The sequence below is a fragment of the Mobula birostris genome, chromosome 6, assembly GCF_030028105.1.
Source record: "Mobula birostris isolate sMobBir1 chromosome 6, sMobBir1.hap1, whole genome shotgun sequence".
Taxonomy (NCBI): Eukaryota; Metazoa; Chordata; class Chondrichthyes; order Myliobatiformes; family Myliobatidae; genus Mobula; species Mobula birostris.
Genome location: NC_092375.1, coordinates 128,678,640 through 128,701,592, shown reverse-complemented (window position 1 = coordinate 128,701,592; position 22,953 = coordinate 128,678,640). Strand labels below are relative to the sequence as shown.

Sequence of the window (22,953 nt, the reverse complement as noted above, 5' to 3'; positions counted from 1 at the left end):
TTGAACCTGGATGAGTATGCTGCAGTAATTACCGACTTCATTAAAACCTGTGTGGATGAGTGTGTGCCTACGAAGACTTACTGTACATTCCCAAACCAAAAGCCATGAATGAACCAGGAAGTACATCGTCTGCTGGAGGCTAAATCTGTGGCATTCAAGTCTGGCCACCCAGGACTGTACCAGAAAACTAGGTATGATTTGCGGAGGGCGATTTCAAGTACGAAGAGACAATTTCGAACGAGGTTGGAGGTGACGTTGGACGCACGGCAACTGTGGTAGGGTTTGCAAGACATTACTTCCTACAAAGTGAAACCTAATAGCATGAATGACAGTGATGACTCACCACCGTATGAACTCAACGCGTCCTATGCACTCTTTGAAAGACAGAACACAACTACAGCTGTGAAGGTCCCTACTACACCTGATGACTCTGTGATCTCCGTCTCAGAGGCCAATGTTAGGCTGTCCTTAAAGAGAATGAACCCTCGCAAGGCGGAAGGTCCTGATGGGGTACCTGGTAAGGCTCTGATAACCTCTGCCAACCAACTAGTGGGAGCATTCAAGGACATTTTCAACATCTCACTACTACGGGTGGAAGTTCCCACTTGCTTCAAAAAAGCAACAATTATACCAGTGCCCAAGAAGAATAATGTGGGCTGCCTTAATGACTATTGCCTGGTGGCACTCACATTGACAGTGATGAAATACTTCGAGAGGTTGGTCATGACTAGACTGAACTGCTGCCTCAGGAAGGACCTGGACCCATTGCAATTTGCCTAATGCCACAATAGGTCAATGGCAGATGCAATCTTAATGGCTCTCCACACACCTTTAGACCACCTGGACAACACAAACACCTACATCAAGATGCTGTTCATCCTGATTGAGAAGTTGCAGAACCTGGGCCTCTGTACCTCCCTCTGCAAATGGACCCTCGACTTCCTAAGCGGAAGACCACAATCTGTGCAGATGGGTGATAACGTCCTCCTCGTAGACGATCAACACTGGCGCACCTCAGGGGTGTGTGCTTAGCCCACTGCCCTACTCCCTATATACACATGACTGTGTGACTAGGCATAGCTCAAATACCATCTATAAATTTGCTGATGATACAACCATTGTTGGTAGAATCTCAGGTGGTGACGAGTGGGTGTACAGGAGTGAGATATGCCAACTAGTGGAATGGTGCCGCAGCAACAACATGGCACTCAATGTCAATAAGACGAAAGAGTTGATTGTGGACTTCAGGAAGGGCAAGACAAAGGAACACATACCAATCCTCATAGAGGGATCAGAAGTGGAGAGAGTGAGCACCTTCAAGTTCCTGGGTGTCAAGATCTCTGAGGATCTAACCTGGTCCCAACATATCAATGTAGTTATAAAGGCGACAAGACAGCAGCTATACTTTATTAAGAGTTTGAAGAGATTTGGCATGTCACCAAATACACTCAAAAACTTCTATAGTGGTACCATGGAGAGCATTCTGACAGGCTGTATCACTGTCTGGTATGGAGAGGCTACTGCACAGGACTGAAGGAAGCTGCAGAGTGTTTAGTCAACTTGGGTACTAGTTTGCAAGCAGCCAGGACATTTTCAAGGAGCGGTGTCTCAGGAAGGCTGTGTCCATTATTAAAGGACCTCCAGCACCCAGGACATGCCCTTTTTTCACTGTTACCATCAAGTAGGAGGTACAGAAGCCTGAAGGCACACACTCAACGATTCAGGAACAGCTTCTTCCCCTCTACCATCCGACTCCTAAATAGACATTGAATCTTTGGACACTACCTCACTTTTTAAAAAAATATACAGTATTTCTGTTTTTGCACTTTTTTAATCTATTCAATATACTAGTTGATTTACTTGTTTATTTATTATTATTTTTATTTTTTCTCTGCTAGATTATGTATTGCATTGAACTGCTGCTGCTAAGTTAACAAATTTCACGCCGCATGCCAGTGATAATAAACCTGATTCTGACGGAATTAGAAATGCTGCTAGTGGTCTTATCACCAGGATTTTAAATCATGAAATATTCAAAAGCTAAGTAAGATTTGCATTTGTAGAGTGTCTTTCCTAGCCTCAAGACCTTCCAAAAAAAAAGAGGAAAAAAGGGTACAAAATGAGGTAATATACAGCTTATTAATGGTATATTAAGAACATAGGACATAGAATAGTACAGCACAGTACAGGCCCTTCGGCCCATAATGTTGTGCCGACCCTTAAACCCTGCCTCCCATATAACCCCTCCCACCTTAAATTCCTCCATATTGGCTGTATTTTACCTACCAAGTTACCCAACAGCCAATTTACAGAGCAAGGTTCCACAAATAGTTGCTGGCTCAGAGATTAATATTGAGCAAACAAGGAATAAATTTTCTGCTCTTCTGCAAAAATCTTTTCCATATACATAAACATCTCATGTGAAGGATGCATCTCCATCAGTGCAGTACTCACTCAATAATAGCACTGGAAGTCAGCTTAACTGTGCTCAAACATCTAGAATCTTCCAGCTGTGCTCTCCACTAAGCTACAGCTAGAAAACTTAATGAAAGCTGTAATAAAAATTTGTGAGAAAGGTAACTAAATTCTCATTCACAGATTCTGCATGGGAGGCTACCATGAAGTGGCAGTATTCACCTAAACCAACGTGGCACACTCATTTCCTTGCAGAGTGGGCAAGTAAAACAAGATTAAAAGTATTATATAAGACAAAGATACATTAAGACCAGAGGGTAAAGAATGCAATTTATAATTTTATTGGAGCAATGCTGTTAAACAGGAATTTAACTAATGCCACCTAGAAAAGGGGAAAGGGAGAAAGATTGCACAATGCTATGAGGCAAGAACAGTGCTATAAGGACAAATCATGCAGAAGCTAAATGTTTAAACACTGGGTCAATATTGTCCATGAAGTAGATTAAGGACTGATGGGGTGTATGTGAACACCCAAAGCAATATGAATAAAGATTTGAATGTTAGATGTATTAAATGACAACAACAGATGCAATGATAACCTTTGGCTTAGAAAGGGAGAAAATAGTTAAAAAGTTGAGAAAATAAAGAAATTAAGATAGGGGAGTCTCTGATAACAAGCACACTGCTGGAAGATGACTGAGAGGATGTAGAAGGTATGATTGCCCTAATGTTGAAAACTCCTTAGATATGCAACTTTTGCTAGGAGATTTGAAAATAAATAATTCACCATCTCTGTTCAAAAAATTGAGTTATGTGCAGGGTAAAGACTCTGAGAATCCACAATCAATGCATGGGTTAAAAGCAGGCTACATGTGAAGAAACAGGTGAGAAAAGTACAATTGATTTAGGATGTTCAAACTGTATGGCTCAAAGGAGAGTTCATGAAAATGCAGGAATATGTTATTTCAAGACATATAGCAAATTGGTGTAAACAATGGTTTCAAAGTGTTATATATAAAAGGTGCTGTGCAGATTGAAGGAGGATTGGAACTATAGTGATTAAAACTGGGTTCAATTTGTTCCTTTTGCTATAAATACTTCTGGATTGTCCGTTGGACCTATATTACTTCATTCCATGAGTAAGTTTGCAATGCACTTGATGAGGGCAAGGATGAGGCAGTGGGTTAGACTGATGTGGTGGGATTTGGGTAAAAGGGGAATAGTTACTCAAAAGGAATGGAAGGGTGAACAGAAGAGGTATGGAAGTTCAAATACATTATTCATTGCAAGACAAACCCATAATAGAAAGATCTGCAACACCAGCCTTTATAAAAGCAAAGGGGAAGTGATAAATCTGCACAAGGTAACAGATTATAGTTGGAGCGTTGTGTGGAATTTTCAAAGTCTCATTTATAAAAAGTACATTAAGAAGTCATGGGCATCAGTTGGAATAGGGAATTAGGGAACAACACATTATCCTCTACATCTTCTGACTTTCCAAAGTGTTCCCACCACTAAACATATCTTTACCTTCCATCCCTACCCCCCGCCCCACCTCAAGCTTTCCGCAGGGATCGTTCCCTCTACGATTCCTTAGTCCATTTGTCCTTCCGGGCACTTAGCAATCCAAGTGCTACAGCTACCCATACACCTTCTCTCTCACCATCATTCAGGGCCCCAAACAGTCCTTCTAGTGAAGCAACACTTCACCTGTGAATCTGCTGGGGTTGTCTATTGTGTCCAGTACTCCTGGTATGGCCTCCTCTACACTGGTGAGGCCCATTGTAAATTGGGGGACCGCTTTGTCGAGCACGTCTGCACAATTCACAAGTAGGACTTACCGGTGGCCAAACATTTTGATTCCTATTTGCATTCCAACATGTTGATCCATGGCCTCTTCTTGTGCCAAGATGAAGCCACCCTCATGGGGGAGGAGCAACACCTTATATTCTGTCTGGGTACCTTCCAACCTGAGGGTATGAATATCTATTTTTCTTTCCGGTGAACAAAACTCCCCCCCTACCTTCCTCTACTCCCCACTCTGACCCTTCACTTCTCACCCGCCAGTTACTTCCCTCTGGGTCCCCTTCTCCTTCCCTTTCCCCTATTGTCCACTATCTTCTCCTAACAAATTCTTTCTTCTCCAGTCCTTGACCTTTCCCACCCACCTGGCTTCACCTAACAACCTCCAGCTAGCCTGTTTCTCCTCCTCACCTTTAATTCAGGCATCTCCCATTTCAGTGCTGAAGAAAAGACATGGCCTGAAACGCTGACTGCTTACTTCTTTCCATAGATGCTCCCTGCCCTGCAAAATTCCTCCAGCATTTTGTGTGTGTTGATAGGGAACTAGTTATTAGGAGGGGCCTGAGAAACTCCAGACACTGTATCCACCATCAGATTTTAGGGAGTCTTATAAAAATCGTGAAAAGTTTTGAATGAGAAAGGCTGGAGTGTGAAACCACAAGGGACTGTGCTGATGAGCGTAATTATTTTCTTGACAGAATTCTGTCAGACGCAGGGAACATTCGAGGCAAAGACCATTGCTATTAAGGAAAAACACTCAAAGCAGTGCAAAATCTAGGGAAGATAGTGCAGCAGAGAGATTATTTTTAGATTACACGTCTATACAGTCCTTACACATCTGGAGAAGAAAGATTTTTATGTGAGAAACACACATCAAAGTTGCTGGTGAACGCAGCAGGCCAGGCAGCATCTCTAGGAAGAAGTACAGTCGATGTTTCAGGCTGAGACCCTTCGTCAGGACTAACTGAAGGAAGAGTTAGTAAGAGATTTGAAAATTGGAGGGGAAGGGGGAGATCCAAAATGATAGGAGAAGACAGGAGGGGGAAGGATGGAGCCCAGAGCTGGAGAGGTGATTGGCAAAAGGGATACGAGAGGATCATGGGACAGGAGGTCCGTGAAGAAAGACAAGGGGGGGGGGACCCAGAGAATGGGCAAGGGGTATATTCAGAGGGACAGAGGGAGAAAAAGGAGAGTGAGAGAAAGAATGTGTGTATAAAAATAAATAACAGATGGGGTACGAGGGGGAGGTGGGGCATTAGCAGAACTTAGAGAAGTCGATGTTCATGCCATCAGGTTGGAGGCTACCCAGACGGAATATAAGGTGTTGTTCCTCCAACCTGAGTGTGGCTTCATCTTTCACCTGTCCAGCTCTTGGCTCCATCCCTCCCCCTCCTGTCTTCTCCTATCATTTTGGATCTCCCCCTCCCCCTCCAACTTTCAAATCTTTTACCAATTCTTCCTTCAGTTAGTCCTGACGAAGGGTCTCGGCCTGAAACGTCGACTGTACCTCTTCCTAGAGATGCTGCCTGGCCTGCTGCGTTCACCAGCAACTTTGATGTGTGTTGCTTGAATTTCCAGCATCTGCAGAATTCCTGTTGTTTCTGTTTTTATGTGAGAATGCTGTTCTTGGACTACAGCTCAGCATTCAACACCATAATTCCATCCAGGCTCGACAGGAAGCTCAGAGACTTCGGCCTTGTGCAGCTGGATCCTGGACTTCCTGTCAGATCGCTGTCAGGTGGTAAGAGTGGGCTTCCTCACCTCCACCCCTCCAACTCTCAACACATGAGCCCCTCGGGGCTGCGTACTAAGTCCCCTCCCTTACTCCCTGTATGCCCATGACTGTGCTGCCACCCACAGCTCCAATCTGCTAATTAAATTTGCCGACAACACTACATTGATTGGCCTAATCTCAAACAATAACGAGGTGGCCTACAGGGAAGAAGTCAGCTCTCAACACAGTGGTGTCAAGAAAACAACCTCTCCCTCAATGTTGCAAAAGCAAAGGAGCTGGTTGTGGATTACAGGAGGAATGGAGACAGGCTAACCCCTATTGACATCAATGGAGCTGGGGTTGAGAGGGTGAACAGCTTCAAGTTCCTTGGCATCCACATCACTGAGAACCTCATGTGGTCTGTACACACCAGTTCTGTGGTGAAAAAGGCACAACAACATCTCTTTCCCCTCAGACGGTTGAGGAAGTTTGGTATGGGCCCCCAAATCCTAAGAACTTTCTACAGGGGCACAATTGAGAGCATCCTGACTGGCTGCATCACTGCCTGGTATGGGAACTGTATCTCCCTTAATCGCGGGACTCTGCAGAGAGTGGTGCGGACAGCCCAGCACATCTGTAGTTGTGAACTTCCCATGATTCAGGATATTTACAAAGATAGGTTTGAAAAAAGGGCCCAAAGGATCACTGGGGACCTGAGTCACCCCAATCACAATCTATTTCAGCTGGTACCATCAGGGAAATGGTACCTCAGCATAAAAGCCAGGACCAACAGCCTCCGGGACAGCTTCTTCCACCAGGCCGTCAGACTGATTAACTCATGCTGATTTGAGTGTATTTCTATGTTACATTGACTGTTCTATTTATTATAAATTATTATAAATTACTATGATGGCACATTGTACATTTAGATGGAGATGTAACGTAAAGATTTTTACTCATGTATGTGAAGGATGTAAGAAATAAAGTCAATTCGATTCAATTACCCCAGTAGAGAACTGGCATAGAGATAGCTGGCTGTCTTTTCTCGTATGCCATAAGCTTCAACCAAATCCACAGAAAGCACTGTAACAATTCTTTAAATTTCATGGTATTCTCAAGTTATTACACAAAAAGGGTGATGGAAGTTAACGATGTAACAATTCCTGGCACTGTTTTTTTGGACCTCTTCCTTCCTGTTAAAGTGTCAACTCTGTTAGAGAAAGGGAGACATTTAAGGATACGTTGAAAACAATGCCTGGTGTATGGAAGAGACATGTTGGGGCAATGCTGGCCCTTGATGGCTCCTGTACACAGTGCGGGTTCCACTACTCTGTGGTCTGGCTGCTTCATGCTGAAAAGAACATAATACTGAGATTAGTCAGCTCTTGAGAAGTACCCTTTTTCTGGCCTGCCGTAAGGCCATGCCCCACAAGACCTGAGCATTAGTTCAATAGACGTTCACATGCACTTGTTCAATAGTACAATGGAGTACAGTTACTAAAAGCAGGCTTCCCCATTTGAGAATCCCAGATTGGTCCATCTGGAATGAATGCCAAGGCAGAATTTCAACAGGCAGTAATAATGCAAAGGCCACTAGGATCCCATGTTCATTTTCTGGTTGCCAGTTACATGGCTGTAGCAGGGAGCATGCTGGGTTGTCACAGAAAGTATTAAAAGAGAGAACATACCCAAGAAGTGCAAAATAACTTCTCCAAACACACATCTTTGGTATAATTTAAGGCAGTTACACTTGAAATCCTTCTTTCTGGGTCAAGCAATTAGTTATATCTGACTGAAAATCAAGAGCTGCTTAAATTGAAAGGCAGAAGAGACCACAGCAGAGAGCTCAGCGGTTTTCTAACCACACCTCACCCCATCCCTAACCAAACCTAAAATTAGGAAAATATACACCACGCAGCTTGGATTGTAGACAGCCATTGTCTTTTCACCAGCGCTGGGGTCAGAAACTGGAAGGCACAGATACAGGCTAAGAAGGAAGAGATTTAAAAGAAACCTGAGGGGTAACTCCTTACACCCAAGTTACCTCTCAGTGGGTAGTGAGTACCTGAAATGAGCTGCCAGATGGAGTGCTTGAGGTGGGTAAAATTGTAACATTTAAGAGGCATTGTATAGGTACATGGAGGGGAGGGGGCTGGAAGGTTATGAGCCGAAATGGGCAGCTGGGATTAGCAGGGAGGGTGCTGTAGTCAACATGGACCAGTTGGTCCGAAGGGCCTATTTTCGTGCTGTATTACTCTATGACTCTTTCATTTCAGATACCATAAGACTATAAAATGTAGGAGCAGAATTAGGTCACTGAATCTGCTCCATCATGGCTTATATAAGGCATCTGTTAGTCTCATGAGACCATGGATTTGCGCTTTGGAAGGTTTCCAGGGCGCAGGCCTGGGCAAGGTTGAATGGAAGACCAGCAGTTGCCCATGCTGCAAGTCTCCTCTCTCCACCCCACCGATGTTGTCCAAGGGAAGGGCATTAGGACCCATACGGCTTGGCACCGGTGTCATCGCAGAGCAACGTGTGGTTAAGTGCCTTACTCAAGGACATACACGCTGCCTCAGCCAAGGCTTGAACTAGCAACCTTCAAATCACTAGACGAACGCCTTAACCACTTGGTCACGCGCAAACCATGGCTAATTTATTATATATCTTAATGCCATTTTCCTACCCTCTCCCCATAACCTTTGATGCCCTTACTAATCAAGAACCTACGAACCTCCACTTTAAATATACCCAATGACATGGTCTCCACAGCTGTCAGTGACAATGAATTCCACAGATTCATCACCCTTTAGCTGAAGAAATTCCTCACCTCTGTTGTAAAGAGACATCTTCTGTTCCAAGGCTGTGCCCTCTGTTCAAATTATTCTACAGTACAGTAACAGCTTCTTAAAGGGAAATTATGTAGACCTTTTACATACTGCCACGTCCTAACACAACAAGAAAACCACTGGCTAGCACATCTGCTTTTGAAAGTTTTGGTTGCAGGAAAATAATATCCACCAATCAGCCAGTGATTCCCCATTGTGATTGAAATCTGTTTCTTCCACTTGTGGCATTCTCTTCTCTCTGTTCTATCACGATTCTATTTTGTTTTGATCAGAAACTTGGAAATGTGATTAGTTTGAATAGCTTTTATGGCTGGAACAAACAGAATAGTTTGAATTGCTGACTGCTGCATGATAATTGTATTTTTTACAATTTTACTTGCTTTCTCCCTCTACATTGTTCGAATTCTATTCTATTTATTCTTTTGTCTCTCCTATTCTCAGCATTGCACTATGATTCTATAAGTGAATCACACAATAATGGAGGAGGATATTCAGTAAACTGCTTACACTGTCTTTCTGACTATCCAATTGGTAAAACAGCTTGACTGCTCAATGCCTTTTAACTTATTGCTTGGTTCCCAATTTGAAGTTACTATCAAATATATTTCTATTGTCTAGTAAGCAATCATTCCTGTTTCAGTAACTCATTGCTGCAAGGCAAAGTTGAAGTCCATAGCCTAGGAAGGCGTGATTGCTGGGTGGGAGAGTGTAGCCGATGGCTATGCAGTGGTATGCAAATGGAGAATAGGGAAGTCAGAGGTGTGGTCTGTTAGCTAAAAACTGGTAGGTTGAGGCACACGGGTAGTTGGAGAGCAAAAAATGTAATGGATCTGAGGAAGTCAAGGGGGAAGAAAAGAGATGGTATAAGAATAGAGCCTTAAAGGAAGGAGAAGATATTTAGCAGAATGGGACTAACAGGAAAGGAGACTAAGGGAGCAGATTGTGGAGGTAGACTAAGGGAGAGAGGATGGAGGAGGAGGTTAGCAAAGGGAGAAAGGGAGGCAGAGGAGAGAAAGAAGAGATTGAATTGGAAAGGGAGAAGAGAGGAGTTGAGGAAGAGGATGTGATGGTGCCTTCAGCTGCATGCATGCCCATTTGTAAAGGACTCTTGGTCTCCAACTTTTTAAACCAAGACCTCGCTCTTCTAGGACCACATGAAAGACGATGTGTAACAGCCACTCATATTAGTTGAAATCATAAGGAGCCTTTTCTGTTTCCCAAAATGCTTGAGTGGAAGTAAATTATCATCAATCCGAAGCACTCTCCAAGAAGAAGATAAAACAAAAGTAAGCCCATGCCCTCTGGTTATGAAATCTTTTAAGAGTAAATAATCATAAACCTTTTCCAGTCAAAATTTTGAACGTCAAATTCCCAACTTTCACTGGTCTCTCTACCCATCTGAATTTCATGCTTGGTACTTTCAAACTTCTGCATTCCCCTCAAACTACGGTGTCCAGAATTGCAGTTAATACTAGGCATTTCTCACATGTAATACATTTATATTTAGTTTCCCTCATTCTCATGTTTCATTCTTTATTGCTTTCTTTTGAAAAGCTCCCCGTCCTATTTTCCTCTTATACCTCCTCTCCCATTTGCATGCAATATGCTGCATGGTGAATTTGACTTTATGTTACAATTCCATAGCTTACTATTTTTTTCTACCAGGTCAAAACCTTCAGGTATTCACTCTGCAAACACAAGGAAATCTGCAGATGCTGGAATTTCAAGCAACACACATAAAAGTTGCTGGTGAACGCAGCAGGCCAGGCAGCATCTCTAGGAAGAGGTACAGTCGACGTTTCGGAATTAAAATATGTGGCCACTGGGAGATCCTGCTTTCTCTGGCGGACAGAGTGTAGGTGTTCAGCGAAACGATCTCCCAGTCTGTGTCGGGTCTTGCCAATATATAGAAGGCTGCACCGGGAGCACCGGACTCAGTATATCACCCCAGCCAACTCACAGGTCTGTCCGCCAAGAAAGCAAGATCTCCCAGTGGCCACACATTTTAATTCTACGTCCCATTCCCATTCTGATATGTCTATCCATGGCCTCCTCTACAGTAAAGATGAAGCCACACTCAGGTTGGAGGAACACCACCTTATATTCTGCCTGGGTAGCCTCCAACCTGATGGCATGAACATTGACTTCTCAAACTTCCGCTAATGCCCCACCTCCCCCTTGTACCCCATCCGTTATTTATTTCTTTATATACACACATTCTTTTTTTCTCTCTCCTTTTTCTCCCTCTGTCCCTCTCACTATACCCCTTGCCCATCCTCTGGGCTTCCCCCTTCCACCTTTCTTTCTCCCTAGGCCTCCTGTCCCATGATCCTCTCATATCTCTTTTGCCAATCAAATGTCCAGCTCTTGGCTCCATCCCTCCCCCTCCTGTCTTCTCCTATCATTTCGGATCTCCCCCTTCCCCTCCCACTTTCAAATCTCTTATTAGCTTTTCTTTCAGTTAGTCCTGACAAAGGGTTTTGGCCCAAAGCGTCAACTGTACCTCTTCCTAGAGATGCTGCCTGGCCTGCTGCGTTCACCAGCAACTTTTATGCGTGTTGCTAGGTATTCACTCTGTCTCACTGCCATTCCCTAGATGAACTGCAATTATTCCCTCTTCCCCAGCTACGATACTGCATGATTTCTCAGCACTTTCTGAGATAAGGTCGAACTCCTCTGTCTGGAACCTGCTACCATGGAGAAGGATGACTGTGCTGGGTTTAATTTGTTCTTCAACTGATGTCACATAATGTATTCCCATTCTCTCTATATATTCATTGAAAACATTTGTCTTACTTTCTTTCAAACAACAAGTTCTACCCAACTTGATATTTTTGGTAGAGCATTCCATTTATGGAGTTCTAATTCAAAGGTGAGCTCCAGTTATACTTCAAGCTACATTTTGTGGTATCTCCTCTCACAAAACTTATAGAAATGTTTGAAAGTTTTTTTGACTGTCTCCTAACAATTTTCAATATAGTGAACTATCATCCATTGTCCTTGTCCATTTGCACAAACCACTATCACACATTAATGTTTGCTTGTTATTAGTGGTGTTCTGCTTTGTCATGATCTGTGTTGTTCTGCCAAACATTGCTGGCATGCTACCTTGATGCTGAAATGTGTGGGGACACTTGCAGGTTTCCCCCAGCCCAACCTTGGGTATGTTGATTGTTAATGCAAACAACACATTTACTGTATGTTTCAATGTACACGTGATAAATAAATGTGAATCTGATCTGAAATCTGATTTTAATGAATCGATGCTTTTGTGGATCTGGTACTCATCCCATAAGACAATGCTTCTTGCTGCACTCGAACTTGGAGCTAATTAATGTTTTGTATCAATTTATCGTCAGGTCCTTGCTCTCAACTGACAATGTTGAGCCTCATTGAGAATTTCTCTCTGTGAAGACAACTTCAAAACAAGTTGCAATGGCAAACTTACTAATACATATAATAAATGGAGACACAGGAGACTACAGGTGCTGGAGGAACTCAGTGGATCCTGAGACATTTGTAGGAGAAAAGAAACTGTTGATGTTTGGGGTCAGGTTCAGAACCGAAGCATTGACAATTCTACTTTAATTTTAGTTTTATTTAGAGACACAGCACAGTAACAGGCCCTTATGGTGACCACCAAGTTGCTCTAGCACAGTGTGCTACATTCAATAACAGCCTCACTGAACATGCATACACACGGAATATCAAAAAAGCTGCAGCACTTTAACATCTCCCTTATTGGGTTTGATAAATGAAGCAATAAAAGGCCTGCAAAATAAACATTAATGATCTAAAATTTCTGTCTTTTACCAGCAGAACTTGGGGGAAGTTTGCATTTGCTAGCAAGTGTACGTCATTCTGCACTTCTGCATACCTGTTGGTTGCCATTAGTCTGCTCCGATACTGGGCAGCAAAATTTCTATATTTTCTGCAGGAAATGTACCTACTGAATCACCGCCAAGTTAGAGCTGGCAGAAGTTCAGCAAATCCATTCATTTAAACGGAGAAGCACAACTGTAAGGCAGATTGGCAAGTTACAGACAATTTATATTCTTTGAATTAATTGAGTAATTTACTTGTAGTTAATTATTTAAGTGCTTTCTTGTGTCTTTAAGAAATAATTTACTTTTAATATCATCTTTCATTTTTAATAGTTTTTTAATGTTTGCAAGTGTCAACAGTAGTCACAAACTCAAGCTCTTCAACAGCTGGTTCGCCTGGGGACAAGGCCTAACCAACTGTCATGCATTCCTGTGGGAATGATATTTGAAAAGGCCAAGCTGATCCCTCTGAATCTGTGGAAAAACTTTCTGGAGCCCTGCTAAAACGTGAGTAAGAAGATAGATTAGCAGCAACTCTGGGCCAGTCCTAATCAGCCTGAGGAAACATAAGACACTATACATTTACAACTTTAAGAACTCTTGAATCATATAACACCCACTGAGAAGCAGAATTCATTTACTATCTCAGAGACTGTTCCCTCGAGGAATCAAAGATACAATCAAATGGGCTACCAAGTCTCATTAGTTCTACACCAACTCGACATATTAAACTGCTAAATTTAGAGCAATTTAACACAAAAGGGAAAGTAATCTTTTTAGAAAGATTACCTTTGTCACACGTACATTGAAAAATCAAAACATACAGTGAAATGCCTCACTTACACCAATAACCAATACAGTCCAAGGATGTGCTGAGGCAGCCCGCAAGTGTAACCATGCTTCTGGCACCAATATAGCACACCCACAGCTCACTAACCCTAAGTTGCAAGTCTTTGAAATGTGGGAGAAAACCAAAGCACTCGGAGGAAACCCACGCAGTCACAAGGAGAACGTACAAACATAGTAGAGACACTGGTGGGAGCTGAACAGAGACCACTACTGCTGTAAAGTGTTATGCTCACCATTACGCTACCATGCCACCTTCCAAGCATTACACAAACTACAGAACCTCCAGATTGTCGTTTCTGTGTTAAGCAGGTTAAAAGCTACAATGAAGACATACTATACAGAATTTCCACAAGTTTAATGCACTGGGAAATACATTAAATCATTACATCAACATTCCCCACCCAAATTATTTATTAAAGTTTTTATTTGGAGTTACAGATTCTATGGAAAATTACTATTGCTTTTAGGTAAATACTTTTGATGGAAGTAGTATAACAACATAATATTTATTACCAACTTCTGTTTGCTATTGCTGTTTTCAAATAACATACAAAACCACAGAGGTCTGTGCAACCTCTAGGTAGAAGGGAGGAAATCAGCTCTGATTACCATACTTAACAGATAGTCTGAAAAGAGTGGAGGTTTAAAATTCCACTCAACCTCTTTTACAAAACAGAAGAATGGTATGATATGCAAATTTACTGATCTTACGTCTGTGGTGGGAAAGCTGTTGGAAAAGATTCTTAGAGATAGGATCTCTGGGCATTTAGAGAATCATGGTCTGATCAGGGACAGTCAGCATGGCTTTGTGAAGGGCAGATAATGTCTAACAAGCCTGATAGAGTTCTTTGAGGAGGTGACCAGGCATATAGATGAGGGTAGTGCAGTGGATGTGATCTATATGGATTTTAGTAAGGCATTTGACAAGGTTCCACATGGTAGGCTTATTCAGAAAGTCAGAAGGCATGGGATCCAGGGAAGTTTGGCCAGGTGGATTCAGAAATGGCTTGCCTGCAGAAGGCAGAGGGTGGTGGTGGAGGGAGTACATTCAGATTGGAGGATTGTGACTAGTGGTGTCCCACAAGGATCTGTTCTGGGACCTCTACTTTTCGTGATTTTTATTAACGACCTGGATGTGGGGGTAGAAGGGTGGGTTGGCAAGTTTGCAGACGACACAAAGGTTGGTGGTGTTGTAGATAGTGTAGAGGATTGTCAAAGATTGCAGAGAGACATTGATAGGATGCAGAAGTGGGCTGAGAAGTGGCAGATGGAGTTCAACCTGGAGAAGTGTGAGGTGGTACACTTTGGAAGGACAAACTCCAAGGCAGAGTACAAAGTAAATGGCAGGATACTTGGTAGTGTGGAGGAGCAGAAGGATCTGGGTACATGTCACAGATCCCTGAAAGTTGCCTTACAGGTGGATAGGGTAGTTAAGAAAGCTTATGGGGTGTTAGCTTTCATAAGTCGAGGGATAGAGTTTAAGAGTCGTGATATAATAATGCAGCTCTATAAAACTCTGGTTAGGCCACACTTGGAGTACTGTGTCCAGTTCTGGTCACCTCATTATAGGAAGGATGTGGAAGCATTGAAAAGGGTACAGAGGAGATTTACCAGGATGTTGCCTGGTTTAGAGAGTATGCATTATGATCAGAGATTAAGGGAGCTAGGGCTTTACTCTGGAGAGAAGGAGGAAGAGAAGAGACACATGATAGAGGTGTACAAGGAAATAAGAGGAATAGATAGAGTGGATAGCCAGCACCTCTTCCCCAGGGCACCACTGCTCAATACAAGAGGACATGGCTTTAAGGTAAGGGGTGGGAAGTTCAAGGGGGATATTACAGGAAGGTTTTTTACTCAGAGAGTGGTTGGTGCGTGGAATGCACTGCCTGAGTCAGTGGTGGAGGCAGATACACTAGTGAAGTTTAAGCGGCTAGTAGACAGGTATATGGAGGAATTTAAGGTGGGGGCATATATGGGAGGCAGGGTTTGAGGGTCGGCACAACATTGTGGGCCGAAGGGCCTGTACTGTGCTGTACTTTTCTATGTTCTATCTTCCACTCAACCTCTATTGACCACGTTTTCCTGCCTTTCCCTTTTTCTTTTTCCCTATTCATTTATCCCCATCCCAACTCCTCCCTCACACTCCACCTCACATGTTCTTGGCTTGGCCTGGCCTGGCCCAATAATCTACTCTTCTTCAACCAGGCTGGCCAAGTGAAAAATGCTCTAGTGCCCTGAACCATGCAGGACTGATTTGTCTGAGAAGATAAGAATAAAAACTCAAAACCAGAATGTTGATTATGGACAATCTATATTAGAATTTATGTGAAAAAATATATCGAACTTTGGTGATCAGAAAGCTAAGTGAGAAAGTGAGCTAAGAAGTCGACAAAAGGATATGGATCATTTAAATAACTGGAATAGAATGTAGGCAATTTGGAGATTATTCACCATGATAGGAATGAGAGAATGTACAGCATTTCTTGAATAACAATGTGTTATTGTTATGTAAATGTTGCTGCACGTGGGAATTGTGCTGGATAACGAGTTACACAGGCTAACGCGCAGTTACAGCAAGCAATTTAGTCCTCACAGTTAAAGTCATGAAGTTATATAACCCAGAAATGAGTCCTACAGCCCACCATTTGCACACTGATCTTTTGACCCGCCCTCACTCATTCTATTTGCCTGCATTGGACCCACATCCTTCTATGCCTTGCCTATTTAATTGTTTGTCTCCCTCTTAAATGTAACAATTACATTCAATTCCCTCACCATTACCTCTATCAGCAAATTCCAGGTAGCAACCACACTCTGTAGGGAAAAGAACTTGCCTCTCAAATCCCATTTAAAATTTATTCCTCACATAGTAAACCCATGCCCACTTATTTTTGGTCCCCACACCATGGGAAAGATATTCTATCCACCCTATCGAACCTCTTATAATTTTAGATATATTGCTTCTATCAGATCACCCTCAGCCTCCTCTCCAGGGAAAATCAATCTAGCGTATCCGATCTCTCTCTGTAAGTAAAGTCCTCCAATCTAAGCGGTATCCTGGTGAATCTCTTACATACTTTCACATCATTCCCATAGCATAGTAACTCAAAATACATGCATCTTATACAGTCTAACCAGTGTTTTGCACAGTTGGTTCATAACCTCCCAACATTTATAGTCAATGCCTCAACCCATGAAGGCAAACTTGCCATTATATCAATCTCTATTGCCACATTCAGGAGCTATGGATGTGAATTCCAATGTCTCTCTGTTTGCCCACAATCCTTAGTGCCTGACCATTTACAGTACAAGTCCCAAACACAAGAGATTCTGCAGATGCTGGACATCCAGAGCAACACACATAAAATGCTGGAGGAACTCAGCAGGTCAGGCAGTACCTAAGGAAGTGAATAAACAGGATGTTTTGGGCTGAATTCCTATACATCCGACATGTTGGTCCATGATGTACAGCTCTACTAATATGATGAGGCCACTCTCAGGCTGGAGGAACAACACTTCATATTCTACCTGGGTAGCATCCAATCTACCCAGATTGAACATCGATTTCTTTACCTACTGGTGATTTTCCCCCTCCCTTTACCTCTTCTCTTCTCCTCACCCTCCTATCACCTCCTCCTGGTCCTCCCCTCCTTCTCTTTTTTCCATTGTAAACTTCTCTCTCCTATCAGATTCCTTCTTCTCCAGCTCTTTACCTTTTCCACCGATCACCTTCCACTTTCTTAGTTCATCCCACACTCCCCCCCCCAACCTGGTTTCACCTATCACCTTCTAGTTTGCACTCCTCTCTCTCACCACACCACCTTATTCTGGCTTCTTCCCCATTCCTTTCCAGTCCTGAAGAAGGGTCTCAGCCCAAAATGCCCACTGTTTATTTATTTCCACAGATGCTGCCTGACCTGCTGAGTTCCTCCAGCATTTTGTGTGTATTGCTCTATACATGTTCTGCCCCTATTTGACTTCCCAAAATATATCAGCTCACACTTGTCAGGATTAAATTTCATCTGGCAACTTTTAACTCAATATTCCAACTGGTCTAAGGCTAGAGTACGGTACTGACATCTTTCCCTGCTGTCTACAACACCAATGTTCAAGTTATCTACTAATTTACTAATCTTCCTTCTACATTCACATCCAATTAGTTGTGTGACACTCACAACACGCTGGAGGAACTCAGCAGGTCGGGCAGCATCTGTGGAAACAATCAGTCGACGTTTCGGGCTGGAACCCTTCATCTTCTCTGCCTACCCTGAAGAAGTTTAAATCTTCTCTGTGCTTACAATTAGTTGTGTGTGTGTGTGTGTTTGTGTGTACACCCTGTAGCTTTGACCTCTGTACCCTGGGCCTGGAGTCAGTAGTGTACATATACTATTTGAAGAATGAGAAGATTTTCCTTTGAGCATAGGTTATGTAATATCAGCCTATACTCAATGATGTGTAGAAGAATTAGAAGCCATTTCAAAAAGATTGAGAGGGTTTGACTGGGTGGATACCAAAGGCTATTGCTATAGAATCTGAAACTGTGGAGTATGGCAGTGAAAAGAGCTCAGCTTTTTAAGACTGAGATGATAATGAACTGCTTTACAAAAATGTCTGCTGACTTTTGCAATTCTCTGCCTCAGAGGACCGTGACTGCTCAATGTTCAGTATCTTCAAAGCCAAGATCGATAAATTTTTGGATACCTTAAGAATCAAAGGATTTGGGGGGGGGGGGGGTGGAATGGACAGCAAAATGATGTGGCACAATGTCAGTCATAATCTTAAGTGGAGAACATTCAAAAGGCTGCATGGCCTGCTCCTGTTATAATTTCTAATGTTGCTATATAAACTATGATTTCTGCTTTGCCTAGTGAATCTGATCATCATGATCTTACACTGTTAATTACCAGATGATTCATACCACCATATTTTGGGGGAAAAAACTCATTCTCTGTAGGCCTAGTAAAATATATATGCACTTTCAAACTATACACAAGCAGAAAAGATGCCCAATGAATGGGAATAATTTGGACATTGCTGTTTCACATTGAGGGAGTTATGAACAAAACAGCTCCCTGAATACCTGAACAAAACACTGCCTGGAATACTATAGCAAGGAAATATTGTCTGATCCAACATATAACAGTAACACCTTAACTTTAATAACTTGCACTGTAGGAACTGATTTTGCCAATTTCTAATCCATTGGAGGGAAAACGAACCATTTACCCTTTTCAGAAGAATAACTGAAGAGGAGGAGAATGCTGTGGTTTCATTTTAAAAGAAAAGAGCTTCCATTCCTATACACAATCTGACAAAAAAGGCAGAATAGGAGTAACTTGATGCAAAACTTAAAACAAGTATTGTCTTTTTCTAAAGAAAACGGGCATTATTAAACCATTGCAGCAATAAAGCACAACTAATAATTCTGTATCTTGCAAGCTTCAACAGATGGAAACAAATCACAGATATTTTTTGACCGTTGCAGTCAAGACAGGTACCTCCGCTCCCACTACATGCGCCAGCTTGCAGTAAAGAGATATTTTCTTCCTGCTGTACACAGCAGCTGACCTGGTTTGGGTGGAGGGTCCTGTTCTGAGGTCTTGAAGCAACTGCCCAGCGTAATCAGGTTCGTTGCTGGCTGCCTGAAGTAAGACCCTTCGGAAGGCATGTCGACATCTCTGTTGGCGTGCTGCTGCTCGCTCCATGTGACAGAGCTGTGTGTATCTGTGCTGCAGGTAAGTGCAGAGCCGGGCCACTCTCAAGCTTCTCGTGCTGCGCGCCTCATCTTCGGAGCTGCACAAAAGAATGGAATCAAAATTTAACTCTTCTGTACCCAGAAAGATCCACCCATATATTGAGTGAACACTAATGTGCCAAAATGATGCTTATGCAGTAAATATGCATAGTTGGGCATGGAAAGGATGTGAATGCATTAACTATATCTGTCAAATGGCACTTTGTTAATTCAGTGCTGTAACTTAATGCAATATTCATCTTATTCTCACTTTTGCGCACTGTAATGTCACTGCATGACATCTCCTAAAGGCATGAATTAGAATTGTGGAGACACAACTCACTGTAGGCAATGGAATTTGGAGCAATTCACAAGATGCCAGAGGAAGTCAGTGAGTAAGGCAGCATCTACAAGGGAAATGAACATCTAAACCAAATGAAGGGTCTTGACCCAAAATATTCCCTTTATATACTCCACCTAAACCACCAACTTCCTCCAGCATCCGTTACAATTGTTGTAATGAAGAGTTGTAACAGCAGCATCAGAGTACCAAAGTTAGGTTCTCTTGTACAGACTAGCTCAATGGATTATCACGGTAAAAGCCCAATGGTTAGGTTCACTCATAGAGTCACACTTAGCCGTGCTCATCAAATAAAATTATGCATTTCACACCAGGCTGACTACTGTCCTGATTTCTGGCTTTATGTATACATATTTTTCAAATAATTAAAAAGCCACTGCACATCATAGGAAGATACTGAACATTTGCATCATTTCATCTCTTAAATAGATTTTGAGAAAACAGAACAACTCAAGTAAACATAGCAAGTGGTTTGCATACTGCAAGATCTTACAAGAAGCAATTAGATGACCAACATGCTAATGTGTTTTTAGTTTGGGTTAGAATAATGAATGGTGCATGAGAGCACCTCTTCATCTGAGCAGCTGAAGGAAAACATTCCTCAATATCTCTTTGAAGGATGGCATTACCAACAATACAAGAAACCCTCAGCATACTGGAATGTCAGCTCGATAACTGTATTTTTTGCAATGCCCAAATCCAGCTCCTCTGAAGTATGGTGTGAGATGATAAGAATTATATTTTAATGAGTTGATGGATAAATATGCAGTCTAATATTATAAATTTACAGCTCTGTAATTGGAAATTTCTCAAACTTATTTTGGAGGTGGAGAGGGAGAAGGTGGGGAAAGCAATCCAGAAGAAGAATAAGCAGAGAAACATATTATCTTGTCAAAGTTTTACAAATTTTTAAAAATAGTTTTCAGGTCTGAAAATCCAATGGTTTAAGATCACTTGTTACTTTATTTTAAAGAGTTAAACCCAAAGTATCTTGTACATTTCCATGGTATTACGTAAAATAATATTGATCACACAGTCTCTGGTTTTTGCATTTGGCCATGAAAGGGAAAGCTGAAGAAAACATATTCAAGTTATTTGCCATTCTATTTTACAATAACAGCGTGCACAATTGAATGATGGTGATAGTCCACATATTAGCGACAACATCACACATGACTGAAAGCCCTAACCCAGCATTTTCCAGGTTAATGGAAGATGGAAGGAGAAAGCAAAGAATGGCCCTGAGGAATGTGGTAGAAAACCACATTAAGGAGGGAAGGAATAAGAGATGAAAGATGTCAGACGCTAGATACAGTCCTCTTCATTTTTAAAATAGGAGCCAGAATGCTTAATTTTATTTCACGCACAAGAATCTGACTGCTTTAATTTTGGTAAATATAATAGTGCCTTCCACCAACTGACCTTAAAAATAGAAGTAGTATGCAGCAAATTTGCACACAATATCTACGGCACTGAATTAACCAGCAGATCTTCGTAATGATTGAGGTGCAGGGATAAATATTTGCCAAGAGTTTCCAGACAATTTGCCTGTTTAAATAGCAATGAACTCATAGGATTAAGAGGGCTCTGGTTAACATGTCACCTGAAAGATGATTTCTCTGACATTCCAACAAACCCCAAATATTCTGCTGAAGAGTTTGTTCTAGACTGTTATTCAAATCTTTGAAACCACAGGCTTCTATATACCAACCAAAAATGACATTTAAGCTGTCAGGAATTAAACAAAGTGTAGAGCCTTCAGAGAAAGTAGATGTTTGAAGAGAAGTAAACATACACCAACTTTACCACATGGGTCTTTAAATCCAGACATTTTGGAAGACTATCAGAAAAACTACAATAAAGGCAATATGAGTGATGACCATAAACTTGCGTAAAGTAGAAGATTTTGTGAATCACCTTGAAGGAAGAGATCTGTAAAAAGACAAGAGTTTTGATTGAGAAGGAAATTCCAAAGCACCAGATCTAAGCTGCTAAAAGGATAACGGTAATGGTAGAGGAAAGAGATCCTGGGATGTATAAGAAGTCAGAACAGGGGAAGCAGAGCAAACGCTGGAATTTTTGGACTATAATGAAAGGAAGCCTTAATATAAAAGATGAGTATGTTTATAAGACACTGTTAAACCAAGAGTTAATAGGGCTCAGTGAGCACATAGACTGAGTTACCTGAACTTGATATGAACCAGCTGCAGTACTGGATGAGATCAAGTTATGGAATTGATGAGCAAAAGCATGTGCGTGCCTTCCAGTCGTACTTTCAAATCATCAAACCAGTGTAATCCTGGAGATTATGCAATGGTGCTTGTAACTGGCTACTTCAACCATGTAAATATACTGTACTCTTGCTTATTTCTTTCTGCAAGTAACTTATCTACTTCTTTTACTATTTAACTTTATATTTTTACTATTGTTTAGAAATGCAGTCCAAAGATAACTTTAAGGACAGTTTCACAAAGCAGAGGACAAAGATGGGAATTTATACTTCAAAGTAAATTTATTATCAAAGTCAATGTTACCATATACTACCCTTAGATTCATTCCCTCATGGGCATTTTGATCAAAATGGAAAAAAACAATTGAATTTTATGAAGAACAATACATAAACAAAGACTGACAGATAGCAATTGTTCAAAAGACGACAAACTGCAAGTAAAAATAAATCTAAGAGAATGACTTTTAAAAAGTTCTTGAAAGTGAGTCTATAGGTGGTAGAAGCAGTAGAGTAATGGTGATTGAAGTTACTCACACCAAATCAGCAGCCAAATGTTTGAGGAAGACAAGGTGGTGCCAGTGAACCACGATGATGTGTTGTGGGCTGCTTACAAAACTTCAAAATATACCTCTTCTGAATTACTCTCACTGAATCGGAAGCCTGTAATTCCCTATTCATCAACATACCTTTGAACTGTCTTAATGAACTAGCGATTTCACGATCTTCTGAAGGACTCAGCAATTTTAACTCTCAAGCATGCAGATGGCACCTTTAAGTGGACAAAAGTACATCACCATGGCTGGAAGAGAGGGAGGAGGAAAGGACTGCAAGCCAGATTGAAACACGGCAAAATTCCTCTACCCAGCATCTTGCTAGCAAATGTACAGTCACTGGAGAGCTAGGTTGAGGACCTAAGGGCAAGATTGCTGAATCAGAGAGAAATGAGGAATTGCTGTGTTCTGTGTTTCATGGAGGTATGGCTAGAAGTTTTAGTACCTATTGGCACCAATGACATAGGTAGATGAGGTGAGGAGGTCCTGGAGAGAGATTTTAGGAAGCGAGGTAGAAAGCAGAAAAACAGGGCCTCCTGTGTAGTAACCTCTGGGTTGCTGCATGTGCCACATGCCAGTGAGGGCAAGAATAGGATGATTTGGCAGATGAATGCTTGGCTGAG

General features: G+C 41.9%; 1 protein-coding gene across 2 annotated transcripts in view; it reads right to left on the bottom strand.

The window, feature by feature from the left end:
- ino80db (INO80 complex subunit Db) overlaps positions 1–22,953 on the bottom strand; it is a 126,908-nt gene that overhangs the window by 24,425 nt on the left and 79,530 nt on the right. For both annotated transcript variants that reach the window (XM_072261284.1, XM_072261286.1), the window contains exons 5-6: positions 19,023–19,247; positions 7,174–7,283 (exon numbers count right to left, since the gene is read on the bottom strand). In XM_072261284.1, the coding sequence (XP_072117385.1) occupies positions 7,174–7,283; positions 19,023–19,247 (335 nt within the window). The remainder of the gene's footprint in view (positions 1–7,173; positions 7,284–19,022; positions 19,248–22,953) is intronic.